This window comes from Microtus pennsylvanicus, chromosome 5 (assembly GCF_037038515.1).
Source record: "Microtus pennsylvanicus isolate mMicPen1 chromosome 5, mMicPen1.hap1, whole genome shotgun sequence".
Lineage (NCBI taxonomy): Eukaryota > Metazoa > Chordata > Mammalia > Rodentia > Cricetidae > Microtus > Microtus pennsylvanicus.
This window is the reverse complement of record NC_134583.1, coordinates 10,008,358-10,031,050: the sequence shown is the minus strand read 5'-3', so window position 1 is coordinate 10,031,050 and position 22,693 is coordinate 10,008,358. Positions and strand designations below refer to the sequence as shown.

The window sequence follows — 22,693 nt, the reverse complement described above, 5'->3', positions numbered from 1 at the left end:
TGCCTGTGTGGATAGGAACCAGATGGCATGCTGGAACACCCGCTTGGCTATCTGAGGAGCCAAGCATATGGCTAATGGTGGAGAGAGAGGGCCTCTGAGCCAGAGCTTTGCCGATGGTTCATATTACAGATTGTAACAGTGTGTCATTACATCGCAAACCTAAGTGCTTAATACCCACTGCAGGCGCTGGCCTTAGACGGTCAAGAAGGACTTTTAACTCTTTGCTGGCGCTAGATGGGGAAATGACATCATAGGGAGGCTGAAGATGTCTAGTGTGGAGAAGTATGTAGTGGAAGCAACATTGTTTTAAGACCTGGGACGCCTTCATGCCTCTGAATTCAGCTGTTTCCGGAGAACCTTTTTGTCCAAGCCTCCCTCTATTCCCCTTCTCTCTCTCTTCCTCTCTTCCTCCCTCTAACACACACACACACACACACACACACACACACACACACACACACACACCACACCACACCACACACAAGGAGGGAGGATGGGAGGGGGGCTAAAGTTGAAATCCAGGCTGTGTCACCCACTCTGGTGGCCTAGACAGCCTCTTCACCTGGAAGCCACATCCCTGCACTCAGAGGTCACACATTTGAAGTTTCTGTTTGGGAAGCTTGGGGCAACAGCGGGTCTGTGTTATCTGAGGAGCTGCTGAGCCCATTCATCTGCTTTTCACAGCCCGCTTCCTTTTATTTTTAGCCAGATCCGTCAGGCCTGACAGGCGGGTAATTTGAGCCAGAGGAAGGGCAGTGCTCCAGATCCTTTCCACAAAGCATTTCTTCTCCTCCCTCCTGGGAGGGCTCCAGACTTGGCCTGCTTCAGGCAGATGGATTTGTTGAGTCATGTGAGATCATTTACACAAAAACACAGTGAGGCAGTGGAAGAGAGAGAGAGAGACAGAGAGACAGAGAGACAGAGACAGAGAGAGAGAGAGAGAGAGAGAGAGACAGAGAGAGAGAGAGAGAGAGAGAGAGAGAGAGAGAGAGAGAGAGAGAGAGAGAGAGAGAGAGAGGCCAAAGCAGAAAGGAAGAGTCGGGGCGCTTGCTGCCTAGTGTAGGAATTTTGCAGCAGGCAGCTAGACTGAGGACCGCCTTAGAGGCATTTGTACATAAGAGTCTGTCTAGTTTACAGCCTGGGTGGAGCCCGGCTGGAAGTGCCCCTCTTCTCAGCAGAGGAATATGGGGAGACTTTTATTTTTGTAAAAGCAGTACCCAGTAACAAAGACTGCCCTGTGACAGTGTTGGTTCTAGTAGCTGTAAGAAACCAATGGGTTGGTGTAGAGAAAATGAGTTTGCTCTGTGATGTAATAGAAGTTTGCTCTGTCCTGACGCCAGAATGACTGAGGATGCAGAGGAGGGAGAAGAGGAAAGTTGGAACAGGACTTTTGGTTAATGGTTTCCAGAGCTCACTGAGCAGAACTGGAGTGGAGGGAGGAAAGTGGATATTGTGGAGAGTAGCTGTGAGGTATACTATAATTACAGTAGGTAAAACCCAGTCATTGCTTGGTTCCAGTGCTCCAGAGGACTGGAACAACAAGTTTGAAATGCCAAGGAAGGTGTCCTTTCCCCTGCCTTGGCGTTTGTTTTCCTTTAGTATTTGGGAAGTCAGAAAAGCTGGAACCTTAATTGTGGGAAGCTGTATCAACTTCATGAAACAGTTTTGCTTACTATTTGCACCACAAGCCTTTAGAACAGTCCATTGAAACTGTCCCTGCTCATTCATAAAGTCTGCTTTTGTTGTTCGTTTTTTTTCTTTCTGTTTGTTTGTTTTGTTTTTCTAGACAGGGTTTCCCTGTAGCTTTGGCGCCTGTCCTGGAATTCGCTCTTTAGACCAGGCTGTCTCTGCCTCCCGAGTGTTGGGATTAAAGATGTGTGCCACCACTGCTCGGCTGGTGTCTTTTCTTTTTTTCCAATAAAGTCTGAATTCGCTTTTATACAATGGTGCAGGAATTTTCCTTGTTTTAAAGAGTAAAAGATTTAAGAGAGAAACTACCAAGATGTCTAAAGGCACAATTCTTCTGTCATATAGATAATGATGGCAAATGTGCTGTGTAGAGAATAGGAACTGCATGCAAGCTGGAATGGAGAATTAGAAATGAGGAGCCTTTCACAAATACTTAGCGTGAGTAATTTCATCGGGAGCATCCCTGCCATTTTGTGTTTATTTTGAACTCCACTATGTAGCTTTTATTTTTTTTTCTTTTTAACCACCCTAGAATGTAGGTCAGCATCACCATGGTTCCTCACATTTTGTTAGCATTTGAAAAGCTGGAACATTTTGCCAGTGTTTTGAGACAGAACTATGTTTCAGTTGCCTGTGTGGTGTTAGGAATTCTGGAACCAGCTCGTGCATTCCTGCTGTTGCTAGTCACCAGTGAACTTGAGTGTTCGGCACTCAGATATGCACTTCTCCGGGAATAAACACAGCCCTCCAAGGGTCGCCGATAAGCTGCTCTAACGTTCGCGCCCCTCCGCTTCCCTTCAGGCTGTTCCCATCGGCTCTGCCGAGTTTTGGATTATTTTGCTTGAAGAAAGAACAAGGACATCTTTGTGGTCGTTGTGCATTTTGGAAATCCCAAACGACATAACAGCAACGTTATCGTTTCTTGGAAGTGGCTTCGTTTTAACTCTAGTTTCTATCTTTGTGTCTTCCCTCTATATCAGAGCATCTGTTTCAGCATGATTGAGAGTTTAGACCAGGTAATTATTATGGAGTTTGTCCTATGTGGGAGAGTAGGAATCTTAGCAGCATTGCAAGCTTCTGCCTTCCTTATGTCAGTGGCGCCTCCCCCTTTAGAGACAACCAAAAATGTCTCCACACATTCATAAAGATCCCCAATGGGGCAGAGTCAACCCTGCCACCCTGGCTGAGAAATACCACTCTTCCTTCTCACTTTAGTTAGCTTCACAGTTTACTACTTGCTTCATGAGGTAGGCTTTTAGTACTTCTGAGATAGGCTATAAAGTGATTTCTCTCTGTCTCTCTCTGTCTCTCTCTGTCTCTCTCTGTCTCTCTGTCTCTCTCTCTCTCTCTCTCTCTCTGTCTCTCTCTCTCTCTCTCTCTCTCTCTGTGGTGTACTCTGCTGGAGACTGAACCCAGGTCTCTTGCTGGTTTAGCAACTTTTCACTTGCTATAGTAAGATACCATGACCAAGGTATGTTGAAGAAACAGTTTGTTTTGGCTGTGTTTCCAGGGGCTTCGAGTCCATAATGGCAGGGGTGGTATGGCAGCAGGAGCGAGCAGCCAGACCTTGTATCTTGAACCACAAGCATGAAGCAGAGAGAGAAGACTGGAAGCGATGGAGGCTTTTTCATTTCAAATCCAGTCCCCAGGGATGGACTTCCTCCAACAAGGCTGCACTCCCTAAACCTCTCCAAACAGTGTTACAGACAGGGGAATGCCCAAGATGGTGGGCATCATTTCTTATTCAAACCACAGCGCATGTTGGATCTATGTTTACCACTGAGCTTGTAACTTATAGGTAAACCCATTCTCTTGTCATTTAAAATGGAAATATCAGATGATGTAAAGTTCTCTAAGAAGCAAACAGAACTTTAGAGAGAACACATGCGGACACACACAGACACTGAGGCCTGGAATTTGTTCTTGTAGAACAGCCCTTCCCCTCTTTCTTGTAATCTGGCCTTAGCAGGTGGAATCCTTCAAGACTGCCTCAGGACTTTCCCAGAGCTACACCAGAGGAAATGGCCCTGCTGCGGAACCTTGGAATGTTGACATCAGCAGCATGGAAATGTCTCACTGTAGCAGCATGGAGCTGGGCCTCCGGCTCGCCAGCTTTGTGTGCCACTTCAGAAAGAGAGAAAGGCCCCAGATAGGAGACTTCTCGGGAGGTGCTTTTCCTTCCCATGCTGGTGGCTGTGGTCTCCTTAGGAAGGAATGTGCAGCTTTCCCCAGCAGAGGCAGGCATAAATTTCCTGTTTGTTTTGTGAGCACTGGTGTCGAAGGCTATTATGAGATCAGAGGGGCCCCTAGGGACATGGCCTGGCTGTGTCCGTGGCAGTCCCTGGAGCTGCTGCTGGAGAATGCAGAAGCCCTGCAGTTCCTGCTGGTGACATAGTGGTGTGACTGTGCCCTTGCTCTATTTTTTGCCCCTCTGTCCCTTATCCTACTAACATTAGCATTCAATCATCCAATTGTAAATCATGGCAAAGTAAATATGAGGCAACTTCCTTACCACAGAACAGGTTGGGCGCAAAGATGGCCTTCTTCCTGACAACAGTTGCCTGGACGGCTAATATTAAGGATGGTTGTCAGGCCTTGGGTGTTCCTAAGCTCTTTCTCACCTGACATCGCCATTAGGAAGAAGAGTTAAAGAGTAAGTCACAATATAGCTGAGACTACAAACAATATATTACTGGGTCTAGCCCGAACGGCAGCTTCATGGATATATATAGGACATAAACTATGGTGGAATTGAGTTTTAGGGACCCCCCAAATTACTTTTTGATAGCCCCTCCTCTGCATAAAACCTTAGGTATGTTCAATAAAACAAGACTTCCAGGTATATGAGCTCAAATCAGAAAGGTGACATTTCCAGGTGCAGGAAGACCCCATTGCTGTCAGCTGAGGTGGTGTAGGAACTGTCAGCTCTCAACACTCAGGGCTGGGATGTTCAGACTCAGCAATGGAGCTGTTGGTTGGGGACAGCTGAAATGTCCCCTGAGTTTGTCACATGTTGGGATGGGGCTCCAGGGTACCAGGTTTGAACAGATCTGAGGCTTTGTTGCCAGCACGGTAGGTGAGAGGCTATTTTGATTTTGAAAGTTTAGCTCACGGCAGCGCTTGTGCTGTGGTCAGAGCAAGTTTTATCTCTGTGTTTACAACCGAGCACATGGTAGTCTCTCAGAGAGAACGAGCCATATTAAGATGAAGCCGGTAATGAAAAGTACAGAATCTGAGCCCCAGGAAAGCTGAGGCAAACTAATGGATAACCACCAAGGCTGCCTTCCATTCAAGCCTGTCGTGCCAAGGAGAGCTCTCTTCCGGGACCCAACCAAAGCTTTTTCCCAGAGAAGCAAGACAGTAGACTTCTGGGCTTCCAAAGTGGGCTGATTTAAGTTTGCACACCACTTCCTGTGAAGGTGCTTGCCTCTGGGTACAACTGCTTGTCCAGGTCTGCTTGAGAGAAAACAGGTCCTATAGTCGGGACCATTGGTTGAAAGGTCAGCTGGCCCCTTCTGTCTAATGATTCCCCTCGGTATTGTTCCCTCTTCCGTGCGTCATTTGGAAGTAACTACTCACGAGGCTGTTATTTTAGATTCCCACTAAATCATAGAGCATAGACTTGCCTGAACTATTCACACCCTCAAAAGAGAGGAGAGCTCTAGGATTCTGTCAGTATGACCTGTGTGACTTTTCCTGGGGAGACAGATCACTCCAGGTACAACGCCGACAACAGACTAGAGAGATGACTCTACCCGAGTGTAGCTTTGGGAACAGTTTGTTGAGGGTCACTAACATGAATTTAGGTGAGAAGTTAATATGGTTTGAATGAGAATGGCCTTTATAGGCTCATATATTTGAATAATATATCTCTACTTGGTTGAACTTTGGGAAAGGTTAGGAGGTGCGGCCTAGTTGGAGGAGGTGTGTCACTGGGGGCAAGCGTTGGTCTTTCAAAAGCCACACTATCTATTCCAAACCCTTAGCTCTGCCCGGTGCCTGTGAGTCAGGATGTAAGCTCTCAGCTACTGCTCCAGTGCTGTCCCCGCTGCCTGCTACTATGGCCCCCACTTTGATGGTCACAGGCGCTAACCCTCTGACATTGTAAGCCCCAAATAAACTCTTACTTCCTTAGTCATGGTGTCTCTTCACGGCAGTGGAAGAGGAACGAAGACAGGTTAGTTACAGAAGCATGCGTGACTCACGGGCAGCTGCAGCATCAGAAAGTGTACCCCAGCATGGATGATGACTAAGGATAGCTGCATCCCTGGGGCTCCCTGTGTGACTTACAGACAGCTCGTCCAAAAGTCCCATCTCCCCAGAAGTTTTTAGTAACCTTCAAGGAGACCCTCTGACTCTTGTGAGTTTTAGGAACTGCCCACAACTTAGTTGTGTTTTTCTCCCGAGCCTGGTCAATTTCATTTCTCTCCCTAGTTCCCAGGGATGGGAGTGGTGCACTTTGGAAGAAATTTCCAGATAACACACATGGTACGCAGTTGCTAAGCCTTCATCCTAGACGGCGAAGCTCAGATGTCTCCGTCTGAAATTGTCAGATGCATGGAGAGTTTCTTAGTGCGCACAACAGCCACCAGGGCTGCACCTTTCCGTGCTGTGTACCATTGACAACCATGAATCAAAGTCCGTAACCCTAAAGCATGACTCCTGTGTGTCAGCAGGGTGATGGGATGGCTTCTGTTCGTCCTCTTCTGCGGCGTAAGAAGAGTGGGGTTCCCAGTGGTATGACAACTGTGCTCTGCTGCCTAGAGCAATGCCAGTCTTCTTCAGTGAAGACGTGCCAATATTTTGTTCTTACCTTTCATGCAGTCTTGAAGTATATTCTGGCCAACTGAGGGCTACAAACAGGCATTAACATTAAGACATTAGAAGATGACAGAATAAAGGAAAATGGACTCAGCTAATGCCAAGTAAAAGGAGAATTGGCTTAAGCATTGCGATTAAATTTCATGTCACTATTTAGTGCCTTCTGTATAAGGTAGTGTTAGCAAGTATTGGAAATGTGAGGGTTCCACAAACCAGACATGTTATTTTCTCTTGAACTCTTACAGTCCAATAGGAAGATTCAAAGCAATTGTCTGTTTGCAGTTTTCTGCAGAATAAAGTTGTGCTGAATAGGGGCAGGAGAGCAGAAGAGAAAAGCTCTATTTATTTGAGTGCTGCGTGTCAGCTACTTCTTCCTCATGCTATGCCATTTGATCTTAGCACCGTCATGAGTGATAAGAGAACTTACCCCACTCTTGGGGCAGGGCGAGTGGGGGAAGACAAGATTTAATCACATACGCCACTCACATGCCGAAAGATAGTTAAAGGTCAGGTCAACCGTATTGCCCACAGCTCGAATTCCTTTACTGCTCTGATCAAACCCTCTGACCAAGCACAACATAAGGGATTATTCAGCTTAAAAATTACATGTCACGATCCATCATTGAAGGGCACTGCTGTTCCACACAGTATTACCTCCAACCAAGGGACTCACTTTCCAGCCAAACAAATACAGCAGGAACCATGAAGGGTGTTCCTTGCTAGCTGACTCACGGGCCAGCTTATACTCAGCTAGATTTCTTATACAACCCAAGGTTTCCTGGCGAGGGATGATGTCGCAAACTGGGATAGGCTGTGATATGGCTACAGAAAGTTGCTCTCGTCTCTGTGGCTTTGGATGGGTGCCGGGATCAAGGCGGTGGCAAGCGTTGTTCAGTCTCTTGGTCAGAGCTGTGATGTTGTGTGTTTGCTGCCTCACTGTGGGCTTGGTGAGGACACTGAAAAGCCAGAACCACATCCAGAAGGACCTGAGAGTAGTCCTTAGGCTCACCCTCGTTTTGCTGACTCTTCCGGAACAGTGGGATAAATGGCCTCAGAAGAGGCGTGATGGGGAAAGGTCTCCCCCAACCCCTTTGGGTGCTTGATTCTAGCACTGTGTTCACCGTGTTCCTAAGAGTGGAAGGGAGGTATTAGAAGTTCTGAAATAAACTGGATTTACATTTATTTGGTTTTGGGTGTGGATTCTAGTTCAAGGCTGTCAGAAGGAAGGAAACCAGGCGTTTCTCTCACCTGCTCTGCTGGTTGCTCAGGCTCCTGAGTCCTGAATTTTGGGACCTCCCCCCCCAGAGTCTCCTGTCAATTGCTCTCTGAAGTCCTCTCATCTCCTCAGCCACCCTCACCTAGAAACTCCTGGTCTGTGTTATGTCTAGTCCTTTGTTTACCCTGCTGAATGTCATGTTGGGGAAAGCATGGCCAAGAGGATCTGTGCTGGTCTAGGGCACATGGCATCTGAAAGCCAGTTAGTGGCACCTTTGACACCGTGAACAGCGAAATGCTTGCTTGGTTTAGCCTCTAGCCCTTTGGAGTACCTGAGCTACCCAGCTTCAAGACAGATTACAAAAGGCTTCTAGAATAAACAGCTGGGAAGGGAGAGAAGCTTTGGAGGGGAGAGAAAAGCCCACGTCAGCATATTCCACTCTCAGCCGTCAGTATCGACGGCAGCGTTTTCAAGGGCCAAGACCTGGCACACAAAGAAGCAGCCCTTGACACTCTTAAGCCTCCTGTAGCGCGAGGAGAATGGGATCAAGCTGGCTTACTCTTTTCTTATCATACCTCACAGTATCTTAGCAGTGATCCTGGTGAAGCAGATGTCTCACCGTAGGTGGAGGTTGTTGGTAAGTAGTGGTGAAACAGGTAGTCCCAGTCTTCACTTTCCTCCAACTCCCACTTGCTGGTGCCCAAGACGCCCAAACCATGAGCATATATAACCTTAGAAACTCCACTGGGTGTGGGATTCTCACCAGGAACCCGAATCTCCCAGTCCCCATCATAGAGAGGACTTGGCTGGTGAGGGACCCTTGGCTATATTGCCAATGCTGTTTTCTTTGCTTACCTGGCCCTTCCTTTTTACTTATTTTGGAAACTTTCAAACCCACCTATCTATCTACCTTCTTTCTTTCTCCCTGCACTCCTTCCCTCCCTTTCTCCCTGAACCTGGGGCTTCAGCCTTAAGCCTCCTGAGCAGGTACTTCACCACTGAGCTACAGCCCTCAGTCCCCTGCTTCTTCTGATAGTTTGTATGTCCCCAGTCCTGCGTGCTTATTCCTGCTTCCTTGTTCTTGCCTTGCACGATTACAGTTCATTAACCTCCTACTTGTGTCAGGTTGAACGCAGGCTTTATTAACCACTGGGCTAATTTGGTTAGGATCCACTGGCTGGGAAACACAACCGCACACAGCATTGGTTTTCCCAGGCGCCCTTCAAATCTATGCTTGATTTTGTTCAATACGAGGGGATCTCAACTTCTTGAAAGAAAAAGAAAATATCTAGAAGTTGAGTGGAGACTCCCTTGATTTTTGGGCAGCTTCCGACTTAGTGGTTTGTGCTTAAGAGGACAGGTTGTGTTTTTAAGCTGCAGGCTTTTCCATGCTGCTTCATAGCATAGCTGACTGTGGGACACCCAGGTTCTCCATGTTTCAGCGAGGTGGGAAGGGTTGATAGAACAAGGCCAGGCTTTCTGGTTGCTGTCCACCAGTGAACTGACCCAGGTTCTAAAGTGTCATCTACTCTCTGAGGCACTTTCTGTTAACAGTGGTTGTTATTTATGGTGTATATATGTACATGTGTGCATGTATTTCATAAGCAGAGACCATGTTGGGTTTCCTTTGGTCTTTGTACATGTTTTAATTGCATAGTATCTCAAAAGGAAGTCACCTCTAGCCCAGAATCTCCAGCTTATTATAGCATGACCAAAAGTAATTTTTACATCCTTGTATCTGGTTAGGAAAACTACCTCTTAGGTTGACATCAGAACAGGCAGCATTAGTCGAGAAGCACATCGTATACCCTTAACTACCAAACAGCTGTTTGTTATTCCCGATAAGTGTTAAAGAGGATCTACAACCCTGGGGCTAGGGAGGCAGTTCAGTGGTAAAAGTGCTGGTATACAAGCATGGGCATCTCAGTGGGCATCCCAGAACCCATGTTAAAAGCTGGGCATGGCAGTGCTTGGCAATGCATACCTTTATTCCCAGCAGTGGGCAGCAGAGATAGGAGGACCTGGGGGCATTGCTGGCCAGTCATTCTAGCCCACAGGTGAGTGACAGATTCAGTAAAATACCCTGTCACAAAGAATAAAGCATAGAACACTTGAAGAAAACCCCACGGCCACATACATGTGCATGCATGGGCAGGGGCACCCACATGCATGCACATGCTCTTAACTCCGCCCACTCAACACACACACAACCATTTGTTGAAAAAAAAAAGACTTAAGCCCTGGCACTAAAATGCTTTTCCTTAAAAATAAAAACCTCCAAGACACTGTGTAACAATTATCAAAATTGTTGTCAATCCTGTGTTAACAGTGTGTATCAACCCTGACTCTGTGAGTGAGAGCAAAGGACTCTCTATATCACTTGTAGCTCCCTCAGAGAAGTTTTGGCTGTAGACTGGCGCACGAGCAGATGACCTAGGAACACTTGAGGTGGGGACAGGTAGGGACAGGTAGTCAGTTTACTGAGAACTATGAGATTCTAAGGGATTGAAGATGTGGCATGTGAAAGCTGGGCTAGGTAGCTGGTCAAGCATCTTTGTCTGTCAGTTAAGACCATGTTCCCTTTTCCTGGGTGCCAGTGTGAACAATAAATTAACATTTTGTGACATTAGACATCTCTGTAAGGCATGGAGACAAGCTTTCCAGTTATGTGATAGGTTGGTTTTGAAATGGATCAATACATGGAATAAGTAAGAAACAGCATATATAGTTTCTACCTTAAAGGTCAGAAATCCATTAGCCAGTGCTTCTGCTAATTTAGTTATTTTTCATAATTCTTCACTCACCTTTTAGTCAATCAGATACTGAATTTTTATGCCTTTGAAGCCACTGTTGCCCAGACATTGTGTGCCTATGGAGCTGTCTGTGTAGAATCACCCTGCAGAGATGGGATGCTGGGGTCCTCCCTTGCGTGCTGTTGTGAAGCTGTGTTTTTGCTAAGGCTGGCATGCCATTTTCTTTGGAATATCTGTCTTCCATGATTGACAATGTCATTACCTTCTCTCCTGGCTTATTAAAAATAAAAAGCAGGTATAACATTATGTTCACTGAATAGTAGTGCATGTGGATTAAGAATTTATCGTTTGAAGACAATTACAAAATAATTTTCATAGTCATAGAAAGTGTCAACGTGGGGATTGCAGTATGCACTTTGTATCCTGGCCTTGGCGAATGTGTATTCTCCAGTGGACAGTGACAGACAACCAAGAACAGAAGGAGCTGTGGTGGGCCATTGAGAGTCTGAGGATTTCTTCCTTCCCATAGATACTGTTAAAGTTTTAAATACGATTTTTACTGTGAAAACCTTGTAGTTCTAGTTAAGTCTCTGATTCCATTTTTCATCGGAAGATTCAGATATTTAAATACTTGCTAGGTGCAGCCTCTGAGGAAAATGATGCCATGTCAGGTGGATGTAAGGAACTGAGCCATGCACGTTTGTCATCTTCTTGCTCCTGCGAGCATCTTTCAAGGGAAAAAAGCCACACACGCCTGTTTAAGTCATCAGAAACATTTTTACTCCTGTTTTTGTTTAACATTTGACAGAACAAAAGCCCTGGAACTGTGCCTACCACAGACTCATTTCTAAATGTAAAGTTAATTAAAAGTAATTTCAAAACTCTGTAAAGAACCAATAACACAATTCAAAACATATCCTCTGTCTGTCTTTGGAGGGGGGATGGGGTACTGAATTAATTTGTTTGTTTGACTGATGGCACACTGAGTTCTTAAAACCCTTGGTGGAGTGTTACCTGCCAAGGAGGGTCTGCATCTCAGTCCTGAAGATGATGTGGCGGACTCTGACCTGCCCACCAGTTCTTCGGTTCCTTGGGGTTGGTAGGGAAAGGCATAGGGTCTGGTTCACGCCACCGCTGCTACTCATCAGTTTCTTGCCTTTGCTCACCAGTGCTCTGGTCCGAGTTCTTAGTGCTCAAAAATTAGTTATTCCAGAGAATACCCTTGTACCTGTGGCTCTATAGCATAGTATATAGCCCTTTCTGAGCCATGGGCACGCCCCAAGACTACAAACATGACTGCTTAGACCTGCACTCTCCAATGTGGGGCCACTAAATCCCTTTGCTATTGTAATTTAAATTGCATACAATTTTACAGCCCTCGGTTTCACCAGCTATTTCTTGGCTTAGACTTTCACCTCCTTGAGAGTGCTAAGAAGCTAGAATGTGAGCAGCATTCTTGTGAGCTGTCCTCAGTGCTTTCCCTGCTGCCCCGAGAGCCCAGGGCTCAAGAAGTCCATGTGGCTGTCCTGCTGGATAGCACGAGTGATTGTAGTCATGGCAGAAAGTCCTGCTGGACACAGAACTTTACTGAGTTTTCCTGGGCCTAATGGGTTTCTTGCTTCTGTTTACAATGCAGCTGTCTGCTTCAGGAAGTGAGGGTTCTGGAACAAGAAGGACCTTCAGGAGCTGCTTCACACTGTGACATGTCTGATCCCTTGTGCCCATCACTGCAGCATGAACAAGGTAAGGGATGCTTCGAATATACTTTGTAAATTTTCCTATATTGTGATTTTCTTGGGTAAATATGTCTCTGTGGCCCGAGGCAGTTGCTTTTCCTGCCATTATAGTTGGTCATGTAATGTCCACAAGCCATCTTTCAGGCAGGGTGCTGGAGCTGGTGGACACTTCATGATTCTATAGAGCATCTCTTGCATTTCCCAAAGGTGTTTGATAGCTGAAATGCTGACTGTTTGTGTGACTGTGTTGACATGACTAATAGAGAATTAGTCTGTTGAGCCAGATTTCCTGAGATGACTATCAGCTCTGCCAGACCTCAGGCAAGTGACCCAACTTCTTGAAGCCTCTCCTTTTCCCATGTGTAATATGCTAATCATAGTGGGTGAAATATACTAATTTATGTGCCCCTTGCCATATATAGTGCCTGTCTGTATTACAGGCCTCATGGAAACATTTCGCACAGTTTTGATGTTGGGACACTGTTAGCCCACAGACCTAGCGGCAAGAGAGTCTAGCAAGTACATGCAGCATTTCCATTTGCTCTCTGATGTGCTGAGTAGCCATTGATTCCCAGAAGGGCCCATTAGGGATAAGCGATGAGTAAGGTTTGGATTGAGCTGCTAGCAGGTGGCAGACTATTTCAGGTTTGAGTAGTCTAATAAGGGATGTGCCAGAAGCTCTAGAGGCATAGAAGAAACAGCCAGATCTGTAACTAACTTAGCTTTCTATTGCTGCAATAAAACACTGACTAAAAGCGTCCTTAGGAAGGAAAATTTTTTATTTGGCTTATAGGTTACATTCCATCATTGGGGAGTTAAGGCGGGAATAGAACCAGAGACCGTAGAGGAATGCTGTTTACTGGCTTGCACAAGTACTGCCCACGGTGAACTGGTCCCTCCCATATCAACCATTAATCAAGAAAATGGTCTGTAGAATGTCCCATAGGCAATCTTACGGAGGCCATTTCTCAACTGAAGATCTTCATCCCACATTACTCTAGTTTGTGTCAAGTAAGTTGGCAGAACAAAACCAGGGTCATGACCTAGGAGAGACAGTACAGAGGAGGTGAGATTCTGAGTTGGAATCTGGATGGTAAAATGATAATTTTTCTGGGCAGACGGTGTAGAACTAGGCACTGCAGGTGAAGGGAAAACCTGGTTTTGGCACAAAGGCCTATGAGAAGGTCTGGTGTGCTCAGGAAGAGCAGATGTTTGAATGGCTGGAGCAGAGTCTTCTCTCCTTGACACTTGACGCTGTGACAAGGGAACTCAAGAGTGAGTCACTGTCTTCTGCATTTTAGGATTCTTGGTGGTATCCCCTTCCTCCCATTCTAGTCATGATAACGAAAATTGTCCCCTGGTATTTATTTCCCCATGCCGCTTGACAAAAATCACCTCTGACTGAAACCTACACGAGCGGTGGCCAGAGACCATGTATGCTCAGTGACTGAGGCAAGGCCAGCATTTGAGGAGAACGTTTTCTATAAAAATAGGCATAATGTAGGGGTTGTGGTGGAATTGTACAACACTTGGGGTACTTTGGTCTTGACCGCAAAGAGGGCATTTAACCTGCTGAGTTCCCAGTCTGAAGCTACCCTCAAGTGATTTTTCATAGGCCAGTCTTCCTTCATAAGCGTAGGAAGTGCTAAGGCCCCTTCAATGTTTGCATTCTAATAGGATGTTGTGGCTGCTACCATATCTGAAGAGGCCAGAAAAACCAGAGCAAAACAGCAATAATAGAACCAAACAATTATGTTGAAGAATTTTACATTTGGCTGAAATGAACTACTATCCACCCTTTCCTGTGCCACCCCCCCCAAAAAAAGCCTTCTGTTGGATGTCCCACTGTTCCCCGACAGGTCCCTATCCAAGCTTAAGGACTCACCTTTTAACAGGCTAACAAGTCAGCTTGGGGAATTTTGAAGGACAGACTGTCATGGCTGGAGACAGAAGTCAATCCCCACAAGCCCCAGCTTCTGTTATTTCGAGGCTGGTATACTGGAAAGTCAAGGCAGAGCTTGGGAAACTTCTGATCCACATGCTCAGCTTGTGCCATCAGCCAGTTCCCAGTGGCCTGCAGGGCATCTCCACAGCTGATGTCATGGTCTTGCTTTTAGTACACACTCAGGAAGTAGACTCTTGGGAACCAGTAGGTGTGTCTGTGCTTGGGAAGTTGTGTTTTGCCTGCAAGGCCCACTGAATGCCTTACTTTATATCCTTTTAATTGGAAGTAGTGAGTAAGCTGGGATGTGTCACCTCCCTTGGTCAGCATTTTTCTCCCTCTTTTTATGGCTTTCTTGGCAACAGACAGAGAATAGGTCTTGCTCTGGGAGAGGAAACAGCTCTTCTCAATACAATAAAACCAGAGAGTCATCTCATCAGGGAGGTATGTAACAGGCCGCTGGAAGTGTGGTCATGGGTGTGGCTGGTGTTCTAAGTGGATTTGTTCCTAGAAAGCTGGGAGACATTTCAACTGTGCCTCTCCATTAGACACATTCTCTAATTCTGTCCTTCCTTCCTGAATACCAGCTAGGAGGATTTCAGTTAGGGAGCGGTCAAGACAAAAGGTAGCCACAGTGTTCTAGAGTTCTTACTCCTATAAGGCACCAGGGTGATACTGCTGAGAGATTTTCTTTGTGTTCTTTCAGGGCTAAACCCTCTAGAGAACAGGAATGGCTGCCATGGCACAAAGGGGTTGCTTACTTATTGTAGTAATTTGATCATGTGACTGACCTAGGGTCTAGTGAGCTGCATCTACCAGACAGGGATTTTATTTCTCAAATTTTCCCTTTCTTACCGGTGGCTGGGTGTGAGGGGAATAGCTGTGGCCCTGCTTGTGCCTCTGCAGTACCATGGGCAGAGAGGGGAAAGAGATATTCCTAAGCTCACTGTGAATAGACCGCCATTTCCTGAGGCTAGTATGTGGGGATTACGTCCTCTGGATGTGCGTTCTAGAAAGTTCACCTCAGACTGACTCACCTTCCTCACGTTGTAAAACAGGCTTAGTGGTTTTACAATGAGAGCCTTATGCATTAAACAAATCATGAGGTGCATTTTCTGGGACATCATTCCACACCCCACCCCTACCCCTTAGACTGGAAGACCATCTTTCCAACTTTCTCAGGCATTTTTTTCAAAATTGATGCTTCAGTCTTTATGGCGATTGACAAATTTCACAGTGGGGACTTAGCTTTTGAATTGTGCAAAAAAGCCTTTATCCTTTCTGGTTTCTGGAATCATTCTTACTGATATTTATACCACATCTCATGTCATACGCTTCTGTTACTCACAAGGACGAATGTTTGGGGTTTATCTATATTCTGTGTACACTGTTATGCTGTAAAGAAAGAAGTGTAGTTTGCAACAAAACAAAACAAAAACAACAAACACCAGACAAAACACAGGGAAGTTGGGGTTCTCAGAGGAAAGCAGTGCAAAGTGATGCCTCTCGCTGTACATGGCCTTGACGGTCACAAGCCACACCCACACTCGTGACAGGGTCTGCTCCCAGAAGCCCCTCCTGTGGCGGTCTCAGGGTGCTGGCCCCTCACTTTCTTAAAGTTGTCCCTTTCCTGAGAGTCTGTCACATGTCCTCTTCTCTGAGTTTGTGAGTACATTCCATCTGACTGGAAAACAAAAATCACTTTTTCTGATGCCACAGAAAACGACACCCTCCCTGTCGGCACTCCACCAGTAACATGGCCTCTTTTTACACTCTGTTGTGTTCCAATGAGGTCTGCTCTGCTTTGCCGGCTTTGGAAGGGTGCAGAGGGTTTAGGGATGCCTCTGACCTCCCCTGTACACAGATGCTGTTGCTGGGTTAGTTAACTCCCCCACCCCCAGGTTCTTCTCTGACTGTTCCTAGTTCCCTACTTTGCTGTAGCAACAGAAGCAATTTCACATTGACACTCAGGCCAGTATCCCTACAGTCGGCTAAAAGGTACACCCGGAATTCACTTCTGCCTTCATGTACAGTGGTCTTTCTTACTTTGCACATACCATGAAGCAGTGAAATCCAGAATTCACTCCCCTTGTTTATCCACCCAGCCCGTGGTGTAGACATGGCTTTAATTTATCAATTACACCTTATAATTTACAGATTATCAATTGTATTTTATTTATGAAAATGTTTTATTGAGCACCAGCTCCTCCAGGTTCTCACACACATCCTGAGTTCTGTGTGTTAATGTTTACAGAAGCCAATCAGAAAAGAACAACAGATTGTCTGAACTTCTGCTCCGCCAATGGCAGAGAGAGCCATCCCCTCCTGAGCTTTAAACATGAACCTGGTATTAAATGCTTCTCCAGCTTAAACTCCTTCTGCTGGAGAACAAGATAAAATGCTACTGGGTCCAGACAGGGAATGGGCAACAGGAAAGCCAGCAGCTGTCCGCCTCCCCCTCAACATGGCCCTAGTGCGCCAACCAGTGCCCAACCCGTATTTAATCAGCACCAACTGTCTCTTCCTGGAGGCGGGAGCTAATCCTCCTTGGGTCAGAAATTGAGGAACTATAGCTTTAAAAAAAATTTAGTGACATGAAAGAAAAGCTAAGTAAACATTAAGTGATCTTTAAATAAGGAAGGCCTTCTCAATTCCTGGGGCAGAAATTAAAGACAGAGGATGTTTTACCTGTGAATTACCTCATTTTTTCTTTGCATCAGAACATATTATCAACTAGTTTAAAAGACAAGGTGAGGTTTTTGTGCGTGTATGTGTGAGTGTGTATGTATGTGTGACTATGTGTGAGTATGTGTGTGACAGATAACTAATTGGTTATAAATATAAGTAACGAATTGCTTACAAATCACAACAAATGATAAGATGAAACAGTTGCTTTAATAAAAGGTGAGCAGAAATATAAAACACATAAAGGAAAACCAAAAATAAACAATACATGAAACGTTTTAAACTTGCGAGTAATCAAATAAGTGCAAATAAATTATAATGGATGAGAATTTGAAATTTTACTCAGCAGACGTAGGAACTGAGGATACACACTGAAAGAACTTCTTTCTCAAGGGAACTATCTATGCCAAAGAAAGCCTCATTCACATACCTTTATATTTATAAAACATTAACTCAAAGAAAATTGCCATGAATGTATGTAAAATTTTTGCCAAGAGACTAAAGAAAATATTACCATTTTCTCAGGTAGTAAGTGTAGTACAGCTATGTAATATAATTGCCAAGCGGATATGGTATATGGTGAGCTAAACAGGTAACTTTGGAAGGTGAATGGCATCACACTCTGTAGGGTTTGGTTGCTCTTTCAGTGTTTAGAAAGATTTGTGCCTGCCGGTGCATGTCAGCATGTTGTAGCAGTATCTAGTCACATGTATGTTTTCAGTTTTTATTCAGCAATGTGGGAGTCACCGTGCTAAAGTAATTTTTAAAATACTAAATTATCTTTAAGATATGAATTTCACTTTTTAAAAAAATATGCATGATAAAAGACAAGAAGATACTACCCTAGATGCTGACAGTGGAAAGTCCACGACATACAGCCATTCCTTTCTCGCTTTTTTCTTCATCCAGATTTTTCTGTATTTCCAACTTTCCTGTACGTATTTATACATTTCATTAATGGCCAGAAAAGGCAAATGCTTAAAAATAAGCACTATTTTAGTTGCCTCATATTTGAGATATGTGGGTTAATGATGTTTAGAGGACACATAGAAAGGAGAAGCCAGCTTTGCAAATAGCTTCCTTATTAAATCCTGTGTCCTCTTTCCTCTCTCAGTGCTGGGGTCCTGTCTGGTCTGAACCTGTGCAGGTCTTAATGAGTTCTGTAAATTCTTACGTGCATCTGTCCTCTTGAGTCTGGAAGACGGTCTTTCATTGGAGTTATCACCTACGGCTCTTAAAATCATTCTCCTTCCTTGTCCACATAGATCCCTGAGCTTTGAAGAAAGCTTTGATGAAGACAAAGCCTTTATGACTACTCCAAAGTCTCTGCCTCTTTGCCTATTTTACAATTCTGGGTCTCAGTGATAATTCCCATCACTACAAGAAGAAGCTTATCCGATGAGGATTGAGCAAGGCACTGATCTATTAGTGTCATTTGATTGACATGTTACTTTGGCACAATAATAGTATTACATATTCCCTGTGTCTCGGGTTTGTTTGTTTGGTTTTTTTAATACTTTGCAGTGCTAGGTATAGGTTCCATCTCATGAAGTGGACCTTAAATTCAATTTAAAAAGTAGGTGGTTACTCCCATAGCATTTGTGCCAGTATTACACCAGTGTATTTTGCAGGCAGGTCACTGTTGCATGTGGCAGGCTTTGTAGCTAGGAGAGTTAATTTTTTTCCTCTTCCAGTACTGTTAACACTAGTCAGCTTGCCTTCTCCATGTTTGATGACGTAAGTGTTGTCCTCAGCAATAAGATTGTAAAAAGTAACCATTAGCCTTGGCACTAGCCTGTGATGTTTGAAGTGGGGGTGGGGGCAGGAGGTTCTGTTAGACTCCTTTGGCCAATGACTCATCAAGATATAACTCATTCCTGGCACTGGAGGTTTTACTAGATGACCTAGGATATCCAGTTGGGGCCTTGTGAGAAGACCCTTTGTAAAACATTACCTGTGTCGATTAATCCTTGGCTTTAAGATGTCTGCAGACGACTCTATAGAATACGTACATTTTAAAGATTTGTTTCCTAAGTTTTGTGGAATTGTTTCTTGCAAGCTTGAGCCTCCCTTCTTTTGTGTGGAGCCAGAAGGGTGTAGCACTGTGTCTCCGTGGAAATGCAATTCTCTGAATCTCAGAGCAGCCACAGTAGAACAGCCATTGCTGCTTTGTCCGAGAGGCCGTCTGCAGGGCTTGGTGCAGATACTGGACATGTAGAACAGAAACATGTTCCAGTTGACCCTTACATGAGTGCTTGTGATGGTGTGGCCCAGAGAGACCCGAGGCACCATGCACTGCCTGCATTGTCACACAGACCCAGGAAAGCCTTAGTGAGGGAATCATGTGCCTGACCTAATAGTGCCCAAACCTGCCAGAGAAGATGAAGGAAAACCCTGGTAGGCAGTATGGTTTCAGAGGAGAAAAGCAGCCAGAGAAAATAAGGGCAATAGATTGTCACGGCAGCAATGAAATCACAATCTGACAGGGCTCGTGGTGAATTGGGAATAGAACTTTAAAACCTATCTTCAGGTCTCACTTGAAGGCGAGAGGGGCTCACCACTAGTTGCAGTTGAGTGGTGCTTTCACGCACGTTGTAATGGTTCATTTGGGGGTCTTGTTCACCTGTATTTCTTGAGGGTTTAAAGAGGCCTGCCTGGAGTTGTCTTCATTGGAAACAGGCTCTGCTACCCCAATACTGATGAGTTTTGTGCCAGGCTCATGTGGTACTTGAATGTTGACTGGGTGGCTTCGTCTCTGCACCCCTGTATTTTACTGAGTCTGTACCCCTAGCTTGCTGTGTGCTGCAGTCTTTTGTCAGGCTGATGGCCGCTGCTTTCTGTAACAAAGGCTAGTGATCTTGGCCTGTGTGAATCAGGGCCGCTGTCTCCCTTCTCCAGTCCTCAGTCCTGCCCTTTTCTTCTCAATTACTAAGCAGTAATGGATGTAATTAGGTTACATCCTATTTAGTTAATTGGTGACTGGGAACGTGATTGTTTAGTTGCTTAGTTATTACGTAGTTGTTCATCTTTAGAATATTGGCTCATTTGTTTGATTTTGCAAACAGAATCATCTCCAACAGTGAGACGGGAAACAGCCAACAAAGAGAGTGCTCCCAAGGCAGGGTTTTAATCCCAGTACCTGGTGCTTTAGACCTGCTCTTCCCTCTGCCTTTGGACATTGGGGACCTTACAGTATGCGACCATTAGCCAGCACTCTTCCTGTGTCTGTGGTCCTAAAGGGTTTCATTTGTTAGATGTTCTCACAGAACTCTGCTCTGGAGCACATGTGTATCACTGACTTTGTTTTTAAAAAACCTCTGTGTGACTGTGTGATAAGACTGATCTCTGGACTGTACTAGAGAGAGAGATGCCTACTCAGGCTACACAAAACTGCATGTTGCAGAAGTCTGTTAGTGTTTAGAGTCATTTCTAGACAAACATAAGTGACAGTGTCAACACGTAAACGGAAACATTTAGACTTGGTTAATCATGGCTTCTGTGCCCCTCTGGTGTGTCTACCTGGGTTTCTTTTCTCCTCCTCCTTCCTCTTCTGCAACAGCTTTGTAACTTCTTCCTTCTTAAATGCAGAAGCATTATCTTGAGAGTCCAGGCTCAATTAGGCAGAAATCTAAGCAATTAATTAAAAGATCCGACCTTGCCAGGGAGGGAAGGTGTCAACACATGTCATAGCGGTCAGGAACACCGGTTAATTAGAGCAGGGGGATATTGTGGTAAATTATGGGGAAAAAAGTGCTGGGCAAAACTCACAGTGTATGCCTCTGTTATTCTTAAACCTAACCCATAAACAATTTGTTGTGACAGCTCTGGGCTGAGATTATAGCTAAAAATAGGCACGTGTATTGAGGAAAAAGAATATTTAACAGTTGAAATTTTGTGAGAGACTGATGCTGTTTCATCGTAATAATGCCCCCAAAGGCATATTAGTGATGCTGCTAACTACAGACTTTAATAGACTTTAATAATGTGTATTTTAGAGGCCTGATACACAACGGGATAATGTATAAAACATTCATTATGGGAAATTGCTACCTTTTTATTTAATGAGAAAGCCGCTGAAACGAACCCGCGGCTCTGCTGTGGCATCAGGTTCCTGGGCATGAGGGTGCTGAGTAGCGGCTTCCACCTGCATTGCCTGAGAGCTAATCAAGATGCAGCCATCTCTACTTTCTTGTCCCGTGGATGAAAATGGAGCTTTGAAAGCATTCTTGATTTGGATAAATCTTTGTTCAAACCATGGCTCCACCTGCCTCCACCTAAACAACTTGCACAGGTCACTCAACATGGAGCTACGTGGAATGCGCTGTGTCTCCCAGGTTGTGGGGTAAGTTAAAGGTTGGTTAGACAGAGGCCCCTCGCGCTGGGCACTCAGCAAGCAGTTTCCATTATGACAGCTTTCTATAACTGTTCATACCTCTTGTGTCTGTGCTTGGCTGTTGTGGGGAAACCGGAAGGGGTCCAGAGAAGAAAACACAATTGAAAAGCCTTGATAAGCAGCGCCCGACTCAAGCCTTGCCTGGGGTTTTAATGTGATTCTGGTGTGCAGTGGCTGGGAGTCCTGGTACTGAAGGAGAGACAGGAGCATGGAGCAGATGCTTGGAAAACGGTGAGTCATCTATCTCTTTTAATAAGATCACATCATTAGAGCGGCAAAGTGCAGTGCGCCAGTTCAAAAATGGACTAGCGCTACCTGTTCACAGTGCACAGCTGTTACTGCACAGCCAAGCATCCGCTGGATTTCCGATTCCATCTTATCTGATATCAGAGCCAGTGGCCTTGCTCTCTCAGAATAGAACTACACCTTGGAGATCTCCACAGAATCAGGGAGAGGGACTAATTGGATAAATAAGCAAAAACAATCCCTCATGTTTATAAGCTGTCCAGCAACCAGGGGGTCTCTTGGAAAGGAGCGAAGCCTTTTCCTCTTGACTCCTTGAAAGTGGCTGCACATCCTTTACCCTTCATCCACGCTCCCGGCTCTCTGTCTGCTTCTGCTGTAATGTCAGAAACACTAATCACGTCAGGCTGTGTGACAATGACAGCCCTGACATTCACAACAAAGACGGAAGAGAGGGGGAGAAGAGAGATCATGAGGGGGAAGGGAGAGAAAGCAGCAGGGGAAGGATTTTTATTATTATAATTATTATTACACATAAAATGTACAGCTGTAGAATCACCAACATTCTAGATAGATCACACCCAAAGAAAATCAGGGAAAAGGTGCAAGGTGAATTCTGATGGAGGTTTAAATTGGGCCATGCAGATTTCCAGTTCCTATTTTTCTTCAGTTCGTAGCCTTTATTGTAATTACTGTGGCTGTGATTTCTTCCCTTTGCTTATGAAAGAAGGCATTTCCTTTTCTCTCCCAATCCTTACCCAGTGTTTTCTCTGCAGTGAAGCAGAGTTGCAATAGGGAGTATATTCTCTCTGAGCTTTTCCATTTGCTTGCCAGATTCTGTAGTTTAATGAGAACAACGATCATTCGAAGGAAGGAGTCACCGCTGAGGGCCGGTTCCTGGCTATGACAGAAGTGACTGGGGACCCTCAGGTGTCAGCCTCAGAGGTGTCCCGTGCTTGCTGCCTGTGTATGCAGACGCTGCTGAGTCTCCTGCTCCCTGGCTGCTGGGAGTGGGCTGCCCTCCCCTCAAGCACTTTCCTGTTTAGATCAGGCTGGCCAGGGGGCTCCTGTCTTCACTTTGCAGCAGTCATGACCTGGACACCTGCTGCTGTGTGTGTGTTTAAATCCAGATGCCATGTTCTGAACTGAGCTCTGAGCTCAGGCAGAACCAGCCCTGACTTTCTCTAAACAGAATCCAGCTGCCAGCTCAGCTTT

General features: G+C 45.3%; 1 protein-coding gene across 3 annotated transcripts in view; it reads left to right on the top strand.

The window, feature by feature from the left end:
• Nucleotides 1-22,693, top strand: part of Bach2 (BACH transcriptional regulator 2) — a 336,475-nt gene that overhangs the window by 71,931 nt on the left and 241,851 nt on the right. For all 3 annotated transcript variants that reach the window (XM_075971275.1, XM_075971277.1, XM_075971276.1), the window contains exon 2: nucleotides 12,116-12,222. In XM_075971275.1, the coding sequence (XP_075827390.1) occupies nucleotides 12,214-12,222 (9 nt within the window). In that variant the 5' untranslated portion in view covers nucleotides 12,116-12,213. The remainder of the gene's footprint in view (nucleotides 1-12,115; nucleotides 12,223-22,693) is intronic.